Here is a 15,582-nt window from a genome sequence, read left to right as displayed (position 1 = left end):
TCCCCCAATGACCAAAAAAGGTATTTTTTATGACATAAATCAACCTTTGATTCGCCACATATTTTGAAAACAAAATGTGTTACCATTAACTACACCACATCTTTTTATTTTCAATGAAAATACGATCAGCAAAAATATTATTCTCTCCTTCATTCGACCTGGCAGCAACCACTCAGGCACGCCTTCATATAAATCTTGAGAAGCACGTCAGCAACGGAGTTTACTTTGGCCGATGCACCGTCTGGAAGTAGTCGACGCCTACCTCAATGTCAAATTTGGTCATGTCCGCTTTCCACTGGAAGAAATCCTGCACAGCGCCACCAAAGTCCCGGGCAGCCTCGTTGGAGGAGAAGCTATGTTTGTCCCCGGCCCGGTTGCACGTGACTCTGAACTTGAGGAGCTTGGACTCGGGACGAGCCTCCGCGGAGCCGGCATCCACGTCCGGGGCGTCCTGCTCCTCGGGGCGGCCTTCGGTCGACAGGTGCAGCTCCTGCAGCTGCTGCAGCTCCGCCACTTCCTGCTGAAGCTCCCGCTGCTCCGCCACAGCATTCACAGCATCAGCAACCTGGCTGCTAGGTTTCCCCTTTGTCCCGTTGCCCCCTCTTCGACGGCCTCTTCTCTTTTTCAGGGAGTTGTTCAGTCTCCAGACCTCCAGTGCGTCGGTCCAGGGGAGTTTAGAAGCGAGCTGCTGCAGGTCTATCAATGCATCCTCCTGTCAAACAGAGTCTGACATTCTTAAACCTCACAGTACTGTGTTTATTGACACAGGGTTTCAAAATAAATCAATAAATAAATAAATAGATAGATAGATGGATAGATAGATAGATAGAGACAGATAAAAGGTTGGCAGAGGGAAACTTTTGTGCCACATCCCAGCTCAATTCAGGATCATTTGTCTTCATGAGCAGAACAACAAAAACAATAAGAGCTTCAACAGCCCAGGGAAGGCTTGGTGTAACGCTGTGTAGAAGTGCAGCTTTTACCTTGGATTCTTTGAATTGGTAGTGCTCATACTCTTCAACCACAACAAACAGATTGTCCACGGATCGCAGAAGATGGACCTGGAAATGGGGGAGGAAAAAAAGGCTCCATCACTACACAAGGAGAAAGACAAACGTAAAAGATTCCACACACCACAAAGACTGCAGTAAAGGCAACTTCTCTTAAAACATCTTTCAACTGTTTTTTATCGAAATAGAATCTGCTTTTCCATGTTTAGCAGAAAAATAATTGTTGAAACTGTATTACATTCCGTCTTGGATTCTGGTGATGTAATACATACTGCAGACATCCTGCTGTTGCCACCCTTCAGCCCTTAGACGCTGTATCACTCTGCTTAGATTTATTACTGCTGATGCCTACAGTACCCATCACTGTACTCTTTGAAAACATTGGCTGGCCCTCTCTCTTTGCGAGACGAGCTCAACACTGGTATATGTTTATTTACAGAGTACTCTGAAGAGAATTACCAATCGGCATTACTACACTACTACACCTCAATGTAGAAGCTTATCAAACGCGCTTTCAGGACTGGATTACACTCCATGTTCCGTGGGTCAACTCCCAACTCGGAAAGAATGCTTTTAAATGTTGTGCTCCACTCATGGAATAACCTACAATGCACTTTAAATATTAATTCCTTGATACCATTGGGACATTTTAGAAATATGCTTACAAATTGTGTTGTTTTAGAATGTAATTGTTTTAACTATGAATTGTTTTAACCAATGTTGGTGTTTGTGTCTTGACTTATTTTAGTTTTTTTATTTAGTTATTTGTGTTTTTTTCTGCCTAGTGTGATCTCGGCATCATTGAAAATTAAGGTTCAACCCTCAATGTATCCCAGAGAAATAAAGAAAGGTGAAATAACAAAAATTATGTTTTACTGGACGAATTAGGTCTTGAAAACAACGTGGTTATGAAAAGCACATGTTTTCCTTTTTAAACTGTAGTATCTCAATAGTCGTTGTGTTTCTTTCATAGTAACGGAAGCAGCCGTAGCGTTACTATCGTACTATTGTACTCTTCATGAGATTTGAAATGGCCTCAATTCCTGTGCTGTGCTATTCGATTCTTTCCTACCAGTGTACTAACCAGCACACAGACACTCAGCAAAACAGAGTCACTAAGTCTAGAGTTACATGACAATCAGCTTCATCCCAGCACCATGCTCTGCACCATGCATGGCAGCTCTGGAAAATTGAATGCACGAATAAGCCAATCACAGGTGAGTGCATGGATGCCCTCTCCAGCCATGTGATGCCTTTAGATTGGGGCCTACATTTAGATCAGGCCGTTCGGCGCTCAACGCTTCTTCAGTCCCGGTACAGCAGAGAGAGTTCTCAAGGGGTTCCATGTATGGTCATGTAACGGTGACATAAATTATGTTATATTTCAAATAAGCTTTGCCCCTTAAGCCTCTAATGGCTTAAAGGTAGAGCCAATGAATCACTAATTGCTAGCACATGAAGGACTGCAGCACACTCCCCTATACTGAATAAAAACAACAAAAGATTAAGGCCAGTGTGTGCCAGCCTGTCATTCTCCTGTCATCACAGACGGATCATATACCATCCCATGGGCCTTGCCCCGTGATGTAAGAATCTCCTCGGCCAATATCAACAGAAACACACTTCACCCAGGGTGATGTGTACACATAACACACGTCAAGGTATTAACCACATTCTCAGGTGAACAGGGGCAGGTCTGAAAACTGGACTCACTCCGAGGACAGAATGAGCTGAATGACAAGATTAGGAGTCATCCATTTGATTAGAAGGACACGGCCATCCATGGTCATCCATGTCATCGTTGTACATACCGTCAGGTCTTCAACACTCCCATGAACCCCTGTCCTCACCCCACCAAATGATGGAAACGCTGTTTGCCGGCATGAGGCCTGAACCCAAGAGGCCGCCAATGCACAAAAGAGGCCTTAATCAGCTCCTCTCTGTCATTCTTCTTGACCCATTTCTCCCTACCCACCATCTTCTAAAATCTCCAAACGCTGAAGAACACGAGCTGAGCGGCACTATATACAGGTAGGGGGCTCAGGGCACCCGCCCGTGGAGAGGGCATCGGCAGGCAGATCTGTGATCATCTGATGCGTGGATTCGTGACTTAAGTGTGTAGGACCGATCCATTTAAAGCCCATTTTTTTGGCCTCGGCAAGGTGGGTTCCAATGGTCATAGAAAAAACTAAATACAACCATCAGTCCCATCTTGAAAGTGTCTAGAAACAACAGAACTTGATCTGACAGATTACCTGGTGCAGCTTGTCAGAGTTCATCTCAAAGTATATGCGGCCGCGATCCCTGCTGATCCGCGCCTCCACCCCGATTTTCTCCTTCACCTCCTCCGCCGCCGTGTGCTCGAACCCGGTCGGCACCGTGGCCCCGACCGTGGCCGCGATGACGGAGCCGCGGGGCGTCTCGCACGGGTCCGCGTCTCCGCACGGCCGCGCGTCGCCGCCGTCTCCCGGAGGCTCCATGTTGCGGGGGGAGGTTCTAGCGGGCGGGCTGTTCGTGGCGTCTGCGGAAAGACACCAGTGGCATTTCAATGTCAAATGAATGGACGGGTGGATGAATCAGTGAGTAAACGGGTGGATGCGGGTTGAGGGACTACGCCGATCCAAACACCGCCGCGAACCCAAGTTGACGACAACACGTTCAACAGTTCTCATTGCTAGCCCGTGTCTGCGTTTAAAGGCTAAACGCCGTTCGTTTGAGAGGCGAAACTACGTTGAACCCTCTTACGACGAAGGAACAGACGGCCACGGTTCCACGGTGCCCACCGCTTGGGCTGCAGGCGTCGATCTGCCTCCGGTCGGTAGCGATCTCACTGCGCCGGCGCCGCGGACACGAGGCCGCCGCCGGTGGGTGACGCGGTGGGATTTTTACTTCCGGGTTTGCGTTTACCGAAGATAACCGACGAGGGCGACGAAGTGCAACGTTTCAAGCCGACACGCCGCCGATGATAATCAATAGCGCCTAATACAAATAAAATAAATAATAATAATAATAATTATTATTATTTTTTATACTATTGATAATAGTAATAATACAATTATATAATAATAATAATTATTATTATTATTATTTATTTATTTATAATAATGATAATAGTAATAATACAATTATATAATAATAATAATTATTATTATTATTATATAATAATAATAATTATTATTATTATTATTATTATTGTTATTATTATTATTATTATTATTAAACATATATAATAATAATAATAATTAATAATAAAAATGATAATAATGATAATAGTAATAATACAATTATATAATAATAGTAATAAATAACAAATAATAATAATAATAATTATTATTATTATAATTATTATTATTAAAAATATATAATAATAATAATAATAATAATAATAATAATAATAATAATGATGATGATAGTAATAATAATAATAATAATAATATATTGATATTGATAATAATACAAATTATAATAATACAAATTATAATACTAATACTACTACTACTACTACTAGTAATGCTACTACTACTAATAATAATAATAATAATAAATAATAATAATAATAAATAATAATAATAATAATAATAATAATAATAATAATAAATACAGCTGCAGGCATTAATGCCAATGGTCCAGGGTAGTCGGCCCTTCGTATTCGTATTTGCAGTGGCTCTTTGTTCTCTTTGGTGTGTTGTGACTGCAGAAGTTCATTTGTTCTGGCCTTGTTACAGTGTCATTCTATGATCGGACGGTGTTTATGGCTGTGGGTGGGTTTCCTACACCACAACTAATGGTGGTTATCATTCTGAAGGAGGGCTGGATGATTATGACTTAAATGATAATCACGATTATTTTAGTCAATATTGTGATCACGATTATTTATCATGATTATTAGTTTATTTCGGGGAACTTTGTTAATCAACAGAAAACTGACTTCACAATAATAATGAATTTTATAAACCTATGAATAAATAAACTAAGGTCATTTACTTCAGTTGTAGAGCATATATACTGTAATTAAATAGATTATGTGTAGTGTGCTACACATTTCTGTTGAAATTTTAATAAATCTGGAGGCAAACCCAACAAAAACAAAAAGAACAAAATATATCAAAACACATACAAAATAAATACATGTTCCTTGTAATATGTAATTGTTATTATTATATTATATTATTCCAAAATGATGGGCCGATCTGGATCAAACTTGGAAGTCTGCCCCGAACACACATTTTATTCATCTTGTCTCTGAGTGCAGCAGAACCATGACATCTATAGACTACTGACTTATTATTATTATTGTTATTATTATTATTATTATTATTATTATTATTATTATTAAGAACAACAACAACAACAACAACAACAACAACAATAAAAGGTATTATTACTTCATAAATAATAATAATTAGTAATAGTTTTATTTGGGGCATTTGATGAACCTTCTTGTGGTGGATCAACAAACAGTTTGTAAACCTTTATTCACAAAGTTATCATGAAAGAACAAATTGCCTTCTACTGATTTCTAGGATCATCAATACATTTGCATAGCAGCCCCTCTCAACTCAATTTACCATTAATCATTAATGACACTACTGTCACTGGCAGATATATAAATCAGTATTTCTTACTGACAGCCCATCTGGGTTGGCTCCAGATGGACAACTTAAATTGTAGACCAACTCTCTCTTTTTAAAAGGCAAGCAAATGAAATGATTCATACTATCATATCATCTTGGTCATCAAAGTGTAATTTATAGTATATAGGCTGTTAAAACAAACCGACAAACAACCCCAAAAAACTATTATCACACAAAATAACATGGTTATATATCCAGTGCTGTGTGAGATAAGTGTCTGATTTGTGTTTGCTGCGAATGCTTTGGACCTTTGGGAACTTGTTGGTATTTTCTCTGACTGATTAGTCAGTCTGAAGTGTGAAGGATCGGTGTGTGGGTGGTAATGTCGGGGAAGGGTGCGGCCCACGCAACAGGTGCTGCTCATGCATCCTAGTCAGTTCAACAATGTTCAGACAACTTCAGTCCACTGAATCCTTTTGGAAACTTTGTTTGTTTTGATTCGATCAAGTCGTGGCTGTTTGTGGGAAATAGGTTTCCGGCTTATCTACAGCGAAAATGCACACAATAGCTAGACCATTGCGTGGTCTAGCTAACCTCCTGGTTTCCAGCCCTCTGGGGAACTGTCCAGAGAGCGTAGACAGACCAACCCGTCTCCCACCCTGCGGATAAAACCAGGTGTTTGATTCTCCTTAACCCGGTGGTCTCAAACTCAAATGGCCTGGGGGCCACCGGCCAGGTTGTCTTCTCCTAGTGGGCCGCGTTGAACTTCAAGGGAAAGCTGGCCTTTGTTTTGTGTTTTTATGTTTTGTTTTGTTTATCTCCTGCACATTAGTGGGCCAGATTTGCCCCCCTGGGCCTGTAGTTTGAGGCCCCTGCCTTAACTGGAGAACCTGAGCAAACCCATGTATTGTGATCAAGGAATTTTTTTTTCTTCCTCGAAGGGTGGAGTTAATTTTGATGTCGGTATAAACACTCCCCAGATTCTCTCTCAGAGTGGTATTATTTGCTCTGCAGAGGTTATACAATTTGTCTAACTTGAGGTATTAAGATAGCTCTGTCGCAATTATGTACTGTGATTATTTATTGGATTATGTAAATATTAGGATCAAGCACTGTAAAATGATGAAAGTTTATACAAAGGGTTAGTGAAGCTGTGCACAGCAAGTTATCAGAACTCTGCTCAGCCTGCAGTGGCACACTGCTGACATTTCCACTTATCTTTCCAGACGAGTGAAGGCAGAGTCATGGGATACTTGAGTTGGAAACAGTGCTTAATAACCTGCACAGTGGAACAATCCATATTTCCCAAGACATAATTACAGATGTGCTTCGGTCAACAATAGCACTTGAATTTTAGATTTTGCAAATGTGTTCCACCAGTCAGCCAGTTTGCAACACCTTGTGCATTAAAATGCACTGGGAGATTTAGCACCACAACAGTTAAGCCGCCATAGTTTAAGTTAATACCATTACTATTGGTCCACTTGGAAAGAAATTATACTTCCAGAAAAAAAAAAAAACACAAAGTTGTGGGTTAGGGGAATTACCAAAATGGGCTGTTGAAGGATTGTTTTGTAAAAATTTTCCAAGTGTATTTTTTAACATACCAAGATCTGCGCATTATCTGTGTCTATTGTACCAATCACCAGATACAGTGCTTTGAAAAAAGGTTGTAGAAGACATGTGAAAATAATGTCTCCAAGGCTGTCCTCATATGTTCCATGTGCCTCTGTAGAACAAAAGGGAGGCTGATTATGAAAATAGATTGAAAATAGATTTTTCCTCTTATAAGTGTTCTATTTTTCTCCAGCGTCTCAAACCTTTTTCAGTCACACATAATTATATATTTCTGTCCCCTAGTCCAGACTGTCTCCCAGGTCACATTCCTTCATTTGTGCTACAGTTTGGTATTGAGACCGAAGAGGCTCCACGCTCCTGTTCCTTAGAGAAGAATTGTAAAGGAATCCCACAATGGATCTTTGTGCCTAAAAAACAGTGAAGTCATAGTTTCCCATGCTTCCCCTCTGAGACGTCTGATGAGAGAGAAGGGGTGAAAGGGGCAATTGAGAGCTAGTTGTGCTGACTTCTCCAGAGTAAACAAAAAAAAAAAAAAGAAAAAAAACCTGAATCCCTCCAGATGTCAGTCTGGCCAACTGGTGGAGCACTGCAACATAATGTTCCCCCCATGAACATTCCTCTACTCTTCAAACACCATTTCCTGACATACAGTATGCCTCTTAAATAACCATACATAAGTAAGTTAATGAAACATAAACCCCCCTTATTGGGGCTAAAAAGGTACACTAGACACTATGCGAGGGAGGGAGGGATCAAGAAGGAAAAAATACCAAATACTCTTTTTCCTCATTTCATGCCGCATACAGCAATACAAGGCAAGAAATCTGTTTTTTGGGAAGGTTTTTAAGGTATTTCAGAGAGCATCTTCCCTCCTTACCACTGAGATTAACTGGTAAACATCTCATTTAATGACGTACTCTGATGTGCCGTATAGGTAGCCGATGAGCCCCTTCGCAGCTATTTCTTACTGTAAACAAACGTTTTTAACGTTTGCACAATTTCTGCACCTGCCACAGAGAATGCAGATTTATCCCACGTGAACAGAATTCTTATTGTGAAGTACATCATTTGATTTGAGTGATGATAAAATGCTAGAAACCAGTAAAAAAATAAAAATAGATGCATCTCTCATGAAAGGAAATTGGGCACAGTGAGATTTTCCAGCATGCAGATTCCTATCTCACCAACATCTCTGTTCAAGAACGTCATTGGCTCTATTGGTCGTTGCTGTTCTCAACCAATTCTCAACAGATTTTCGTGAAAGTGGTTGCTAAGCAGCTCAAAAGCGTGACAGAGGAGCTCAACACTGTATCCTTGATAGGTTTCGGTCCGGCCTCTCAGTCCACTCGACAGGAACGGCTCTTCTCAGAATCTCAAACGATATCGTGATGCGCGGTGACGCAGGAGAACGTTCGGCGTCGGTGCCGTTGGTTCTCAGTGCGGCTTTTGATAGCGTGGACCGCCGTCCCTTGGTCAAGAGGCTTGAACAGTGGGCGGGTATCTCCGGGTCAGCCCCTGCGGTGGTTCTCCTCCGGCCTCTCTGAGAGCAGTTTGGCAGTTTCCTGTTGGCGTCTTCGCCTCCTCGCCCTGAACGCTGTATGCCCCAAGGTTCGGTCCTCAGTCCTATTTTGTCAGTTTTAAATTATTGCCTAAACACAATACAAAACGGGATGGCAGATCATTTCTTACAGCTAAATGCAGACAAATCAGCCTGATCCTTATCTCTGCCCCTCCCAGTTCTGCCCCTAAGCTCAGGGATGGTCTTGGGTCTCTTACCTGGTTGATGAAATCCTCTGTAAGTAAATCTAGGTGTCACTATGGACCAGGCTCTGACTCTGGACCAACATATCAAGTATCTGACTCGCTCTTGATGGAAATGTTAATTCACGCTTTCTTTATGTGGTCCCGTCTTGACCAGTGTAACTCGCTTTTCGTCCGCCTCGGCAAATCATCCCTGGATGGCTTAGATACAAGTAGTCATAAATGCTGCTGGATCTCCAAAAGGTCTCATGTGACACCGACTGTCACCGCTCAAGATCTGTAGACGCTGTGGTCACCTTTAAAAAGCAGCTTAGGACCCATTTGTTTAAGCTTGTCTTTGTGTGATATTCTATTTCTAATTATTTCTTTTTTTATTGAAAGGTGCTGTATAAATAAAGTTACTTACTTACTGTCAGGTCGTTATGAGTCAGCAGTGTGTTCTGCTACAGAGAAGGTGAAGTGACAGAAAAAACAAAACCCACCCACCGTTCTGACAGGGCCGGCGAACACTTCTATGCATACTGTATATTCCCAAGTTACAATAAATATTATTGTTCTTATATAGACACGTTTCTCAGGAGAGAGACAAGGGGGATTCATTCCGACATGTCTGCGGAAGGTGACCCATATTACTCACATGTTGAAAATAAAATCCAGAGCGGTCTTTTCATCACAGAGGTATTATCTAACCTAGTAGGTAAACCGTATCGTCATGTAGAGGTATTGAAATCACATCTTCAGAGTGTTTTTGATTTTGTCAGCCATACTTAACAATATTGCTGGTAAAATCTTACAAAGCCCTCCTGGTATTTTGATATTATTAAGTTGTGCCGCGTAGCTTGTAAAACACAATTAGACCTAAACATTACATTTACATTTAGTCATTTAGCAGACGCTTTTATCCAAAGCGACTTACAACTGTTCAAACACCGAGCAATTAGGGGTTAAGTGTCTTGCTCAAGGACACTACAGCATGCTAGCAGGAGGAGCCTGGGATCCAACCAGCAACCTTTAGATCACTAGACCACCAGCTCTACCGCCTGAGCTACCATCCCCCCCTAAACCTAAACGTATTTCCAGCTACAGGAAACGTCGCTCGTTGTACAGATAAAGGGACACAGGGTTGTAATTCAATTCAAAAACCAATCAGTTGGTTTTTTTTTTATCAAGTACACGTCTAAAAATGAGCCGTAAAACCGAGCGGGCATCGCTTTGGCTTTAAGATTGTGAAATTAATTTCTCTCAGGTTTGCCGTCTTCTGACCAACTGATTTGCTGATGAGGGCGCCGTTCTTTTTTGAGAACGCTCATCGGCATCGCCAGTTTACCGACCACAACGAGCAACACTCCCTCACCACGTTCACCGCGGCAGCCTTTGGCGTCCCGTGCGTGTGTCCAACCCTGGCGCTCTGTCCCGGAAGGGCGGCGGACCCCGCCACCAAACAAAGGAAGCGGCGCGTAGAGGAGCACGTGCGTCGCGCAGCACGTCGAATGTCTGTTTCTGAGAAAAGGCTTGGTCGGTGAAAGCGTCAAATATGTTTTTTTTGCGTTTTTTTTTTTAACAGAATCATTTGACGGATTACCACTTTAAAATTGTGCAGGCCCTGAGCGCGCGCTCGCGTGGGCGGGGGTGAGGGTGGGGGCGGGGGCGTGGGAGAGGGCGGGGGTGAGGGTGGGGGCGGGGGAGAGGGCGGGGGTGGGGGTGGGGGTGGGGGAGAGGGCGGGGGTGAGGGTGGGGGCGGGGGAGAGGGCGGGGGTGGGGGTGGGGGTGGGGGAGAGGGTGGGGGTGGGGGTGGGGGCAGTGTGGCTTGACAATGGAGGAGAGTCACGTGACGCTGGTTTCAATTCCTGTTTCTCTGCAGCGCAATTTTTTAGAACCCCCCCAACTGCACGCACGCACGCACGCACGCACGCACGCACACACACGCACACACACGCACACTGCAAAGTCTGCGACCGTGCGTGTGCAGGCTCTGTTGATGTCCTCCTCCTGGGATGGATAACAGCCTTCAGCGTGGCATTCTAACAATCCTGCAGTTTTAACTTGGATCCAGTCCCTTCAAATCCTTCTTTTCCTTCTTTTCCTTCTTTTCCTCCTTCTTCTTTTTTTTTTGGAAGGGTGTTGGATTTCTTAAAGAGCAAACAGAGCGGGGGGTGGACAGCATGCTCTGACGTGATTTGTTGTTTCCACATCCACGCCGCGAGCATCCCGGTCGGACCCCGGTGACACCCGTCCTCGCCGATCGCGCGGACCCCGGGGAGGGAAGAAGGAGAGCGGAGGACGCATCGTCGGCGCGCGCACCGAGATCCCGATCCAGGGTCTCAGCCCGACACGAGGAACGATGTCTACGAGGTTCAAGAAGGATAAAGAGATCATTGCGGACTACGAGACCCAAGTCAAAGGTGGGTTGTGCGTGTTGTTGTCCTTTCTTTTCATTGTCCCCCGCAGGAGCCTTTTTCGGAGGGTCTCTGACAGGGAACCAGCTTGCAGCTTCCCATAATGAATGATGAGTGTCATCAACCTCCAAGATGCGTCTGTTAGGAGGTTACATTGTTATTTGATTGTTATTACATTGCGATTACATTGTTACATTTTGTTACATTGTTATTACATTGTGATTACATTGTTACGTTCTGTTACATTGTTATTACATTGTGATTACATTGTGATTACATTGTGATTACATTGTTATTACATTTTTACATTCGTTACGTTGTTATTACATTGTTATGACATTGTGATTACATTGTTATTACATTGTGATTACATTGTTTTAACATTGTTACATTCTGTTACATTGTTACACACATTGGTATCCTTCAGATCACAGGTACAGTGGCCACCGTTGAATTCCTGTCCTGTGTCTGCATTGGGCTCGATGTGTTCAAATGATTGTATTGGCAGTGATTATTGATCTTTGAGGTGAGCAGATGTTAAAATTCCCCAGAAAGAAGCTATTACATAAGCTAAGGTAAAATGTTGATGGCTATGTTTTGTTTTACTTCTCACTCATCACAATGTTTTTTGTTTTTTTTAAAGAAAAACACTTTTTGGGTAATGATCACATTTTTTTTCCAAATGAACTGAAACGGTGACAACATTTTGTCGTGTTTTTAGAGTCATTTAATCAACCCAAATGTAGTAATGCCTCACAGACAGAAGGATTGAAATGACTAAGGTGTATAAAATAGCCTATTACAGATTGAGAAAATGCACGGAACATGCATGTATATTGCTTTTTGTGATGCTGGTGTGTGATTTGCCACCTATACGTGTAGCATGATGGGTTCAGATGATCACCTTCTGCCTTAAATTTGTCCTTTTATTCTGCTGTTCGTGAGCCTTCAGTTCTGACGGAGACTTGTCACACGGTTGAGTTGTAATTGGTTTTAATAAAGGAAAATATGAACATAACAAAGGACGTTTGGGGATATAATATTTTATGTTTATAAAATAACAAAATAACGCGTGAAATGCTGAAGTGGGTTTGAATCAAGCCAAAACACTCCTGAGAATTATAAATGAGGGGGGGGGGGGGGGTACATGACCTCCAACAAAGGGATACACTGGCAGGACCGGGATTCAGTATCAAGGCCCTGCCCCCATTACCACGTCATCCCCTCTCGGTGGGTCGACTAAACGCTGCTGTTCAGCGGCTTTGGCCAAGATCCCCTGAGTCATGGACCGGCGTCCAGACTGCAGGTGCTCCGAGGAGTCGATGTGGGGATGGTTACACTTGGATTACAGCATTGATCTACACGTTAGCGATCGGCCCTCCCTGCAAGGCCACGCAGCCCTGTCTGTCTCTCTGTCAGAGGTCAGCCCTCTGCGTGATAACTGCTTTGTCTTTATAAGTGCCTCTGATTAAAGACGTGGTCCTGAAACATGAACATCCCTTATCTTGATTGTGTCAATGCTGATATTATCTCCCCATCGTTTCACTGTGGTACCACTTCACTACTGGGCCGTTCTGTTCATTCAGGCATCAATTATTCAGCCGTGAACTGGGGCTATCACTGGAGCAACACTCTTGTTTCACAGAAACAGAGATCGTTCATGGAAAGATGCTAATTTATGGAGAATGGAGCTCCTTTCTCAATTTCAGCTGCTGTGCAGCGTAGAGGGCTGGTGGAAGGGGATGCAGACGGCCCTGCCCCTGACCTCCACAGCCCCACAACAATGGCAACCTTATGAGTTGGGCCCGGGCAGCGCTGGGACCGTAATGAGATTCAGTCGGAAAATTGCACCTGTCTTATTGTGAGTTATTGCTTTTTTGGTAATGTCTACAAGGGAGAGGAGGGCTGAAAATCATCAATAACCAACACTATCAAGATGGCAAGGCTGCTTTATTATGTATGAGGACTAAATGATTACTTGTAGAAAGTGATCAGTCTGTGATTTTTAAATAGCGTAAAAACCTGCAATACTAGGAGTTTCGGCGTTATTGCTTTTATCATAACTGCTGATTGCATCTTGTTAAATGTGAGAGAAAACATCAAATGGGGACATATACTTCTTATCGCAAATACCTGAACTTTGGTTTATTTCATTTTATTGCTCTGTCAGCTGCTACAACAAACAAGCCATACCGCATTAAGAAGCTAAGCAATCTACAGTGGACTTTCTTTAAGCTGTTCGTGTGTTCACTTTATTCAAGCTTTTCATCTAACAGAACCCACCATTAGCATTTCAATGGAGGGGCTTTAGAGGCTGAAGAGAGGAGGACGAACCGAGGAGGTTGAGCTGCGTTTGTAGAGGACCGCTTCCCGCGAATTGCCAAACTGAAGCTTTTTTTTCCTCCCTGTTCATGCAATTCACTCCTCTTTATACACTGAGCAGATTTGTTCCCGGGTTCAGCTATTGGTAGCAGCGCTGGCACTTCCTGAACCCATTTTGGTTCAAGAGAACAAAATACAGCTTTTCTGTAGCTGCATGCTTCCTTTATACTGGTAATATAATTAAAGCAAAGGAAGGATTCAAATCCCCCCTCACTGCAAAATGCCAGATTTAACACTGTATGATTAGATAGATAGAGAGATAGAAAGATAGATGGACAGACAGACAGACAGACAGACACACACACACACACACACACACACACACACAGACACACACACACACACACACACACACACACACACACTGTGATGAAAATAAAGGAGACAATGAGTGTCTCTAATTGTTTTTGCTCCAGGCTCCAATCAGCTGATCAGATCAAGCAGACTAATGCAGGCGATGGAAAGGCAGCCGTGTCATTGCTCCGTGCAACCAGGAATTTTTATGTTGAGATACATGAAAGACACATGCACTCCATCGAGAGGCAGATGCAGCGTAATGAAGGTCACTGGAATGAGTATTTCTTCTTTTGTGACGCAGAGATCAACACGATTAACTGTTAACTCACTTACTTCAATCAGTTGGTGTCCTGAATAGCACTGGCTAGAGTTGAATGTGGTGTGTTGCTTATTATTTTTGTTGAGGGGAAGATTTGTATTGACTTGTACTCTCTCAACATGATTCACTCCACTCACTCACTCACTCACTCACTCACTCACTCACTCACTCACTCACTCACTCACTCACTCACTCACTCACTCACTCTCACTCTCACTCTCACTCTCACTCTCTGGTATTCACATGCTGTGTGTTGCAGTTATCCTTCTGATCCCGTCCTCTGTTTACTTTGGATCCGTGCTGAACGCAGCTCACTTTAGCAGAGTCATCAAAGTTAGAATCAAAGATTACATCGCCCGTCACCGCTTCACAAAGTATTTATTTTGCAACCGATAACCCGACCGGCTCGCATTTTCACAATCGCAGAATAAGTGAATCGGCGGAATTCAGGGTTAGTATAGTGAGCAAAGTAAATAAATGGATTTATTTTCTCAGTTATTTGTCTCGTGCTTGATCTCAGTGCTCAACCACGCCTGGATATTCAACTGAAATGAAGAAACTAAAAAAAATTTTTTTGTGACATGTGACCCAATATGTGTCGAGAGCGTGTCAGTTTGTGAATTCATCACAGTTTTTTTGTCAAAGAATGAAAATGTTTAGTTTTGCATAAATAAATGCATTGCATTTATTTATCGAATTTCATTTAACCATTTTTTTAGAACGTCTCTTACAAGGTAGTGCTGGTCAATGCAGCAGCATGAAATGGCTTAAAACAATAATCAAGCGGTGTTTACAATCCTGTTTTTTTCTAATCTTTCATGTTAATGAATGCATCGGGTTTAAGGTGCGATTGTAGCTCACACCGAGACGAAGGGAGCGAACCCTCCGTCTACTGTGGTTTCCTCCCTGCTAATTGCAGAGCTTTAAACAGGGTCGGAGTCTCCCCCCCCCCCCCACCCCCCACAGAGCACACGGGTAAATTTGCTTGTATTAAAGATAACCAGATAATAAGTACTTACAGCCTCCCACGCTCACTATCTCCCTGAAACAGGTGCCAGGCAAAAGGAGAAAAACCCCCTTTCCCCTCCGTGTTTTGGCAGCTCAAACAAATGCGGCTCCAGCCTTATTTAAATGAACAGGAGCTAAACGTTCAAAGTGCTTGAACATGTGCGCCTCTTACACCACCACAGACTGGGGGCCTCATTTACTTTTGTATAATAATTGATGTAATTTATTTCTAATTTATTTCAGTGTATTTTGCCGTT

General features: G+C 42.8%; 2 protein-coding genes across 2 annotated transcripts in view; one reads left to right on the top strand and one right to left on the bottom strand.

Annotated features, from left to right (window-relative positions):
- The window catches only part of thumpd3 (THUMP domain containing 3), a 6,298-nt gene extending 2,461 nt beyond the window's left edge, over positions 1 to 3,837 (bottom strand). Inside the window, exons 1-4 of the mRNA XM_080000017.1 lie at positions 3,794 to 3,837; positions 3,266 to 3,531; positions 984 to 1,061; positions 263 to 712 (exon numbers count right to left, since the gene is read on the bottom strand). Coding sequence (XP_079856143.1) covers positions 263 to 712; positions 984 to 1,061; positions 3,266 to 3,490 — 753 coding nt within the window. The 5' untranslated portion in view covers positions 3,491 to 3,531; positions 3,794 to 3,837. The remainder of the gene's footprint in view (positions 1 to 262; positions 713 to 983; positions 1,062 to 3,265; positions 3,532 to 3,793) is intronic.
- A 7,238-nt stretch (positions 3,838 to 11,075) lies between these two features.
- Positions 11,076 to 15,582, top strand: part of srgap3 (SLIT-ROBO Rho GTPase activating protein 3) — a gene marked incomplete at its 3' end in the record, with an annotated part of 53,628 nt that continues 49,121 nt past the window's right edge. Inside the window, exon 1 of the mRNA XM_080000174.1 lies at positions 11,076 to 11,325. Within this exon, the coding sequence (XP_079856300.1) occupies positions 11,265 to 11,325 (61 nt within the window). The 5' untranslated portion in view covers positions 11,076 to 11,264. The remainder of the gene's footprint in view (positions 11,326 to 15,582) is intronic.

The sequence above is a fragment of the Zeus faber genome (genome assembly GCF_960531495.2).
Source record: "Zeus faber genome assembly, chromosome: 5".
Lineage (NCBI taxonomy): Eukaryota > Metazoa > Chordata > Actinopteri > Zeiformes > Zeidae > Zeus > Zeus faber.
Note: the sequence above shows the minus strand (reverse complement) of the source record. Positions and strands in the feature narration are given on the sequence as shown.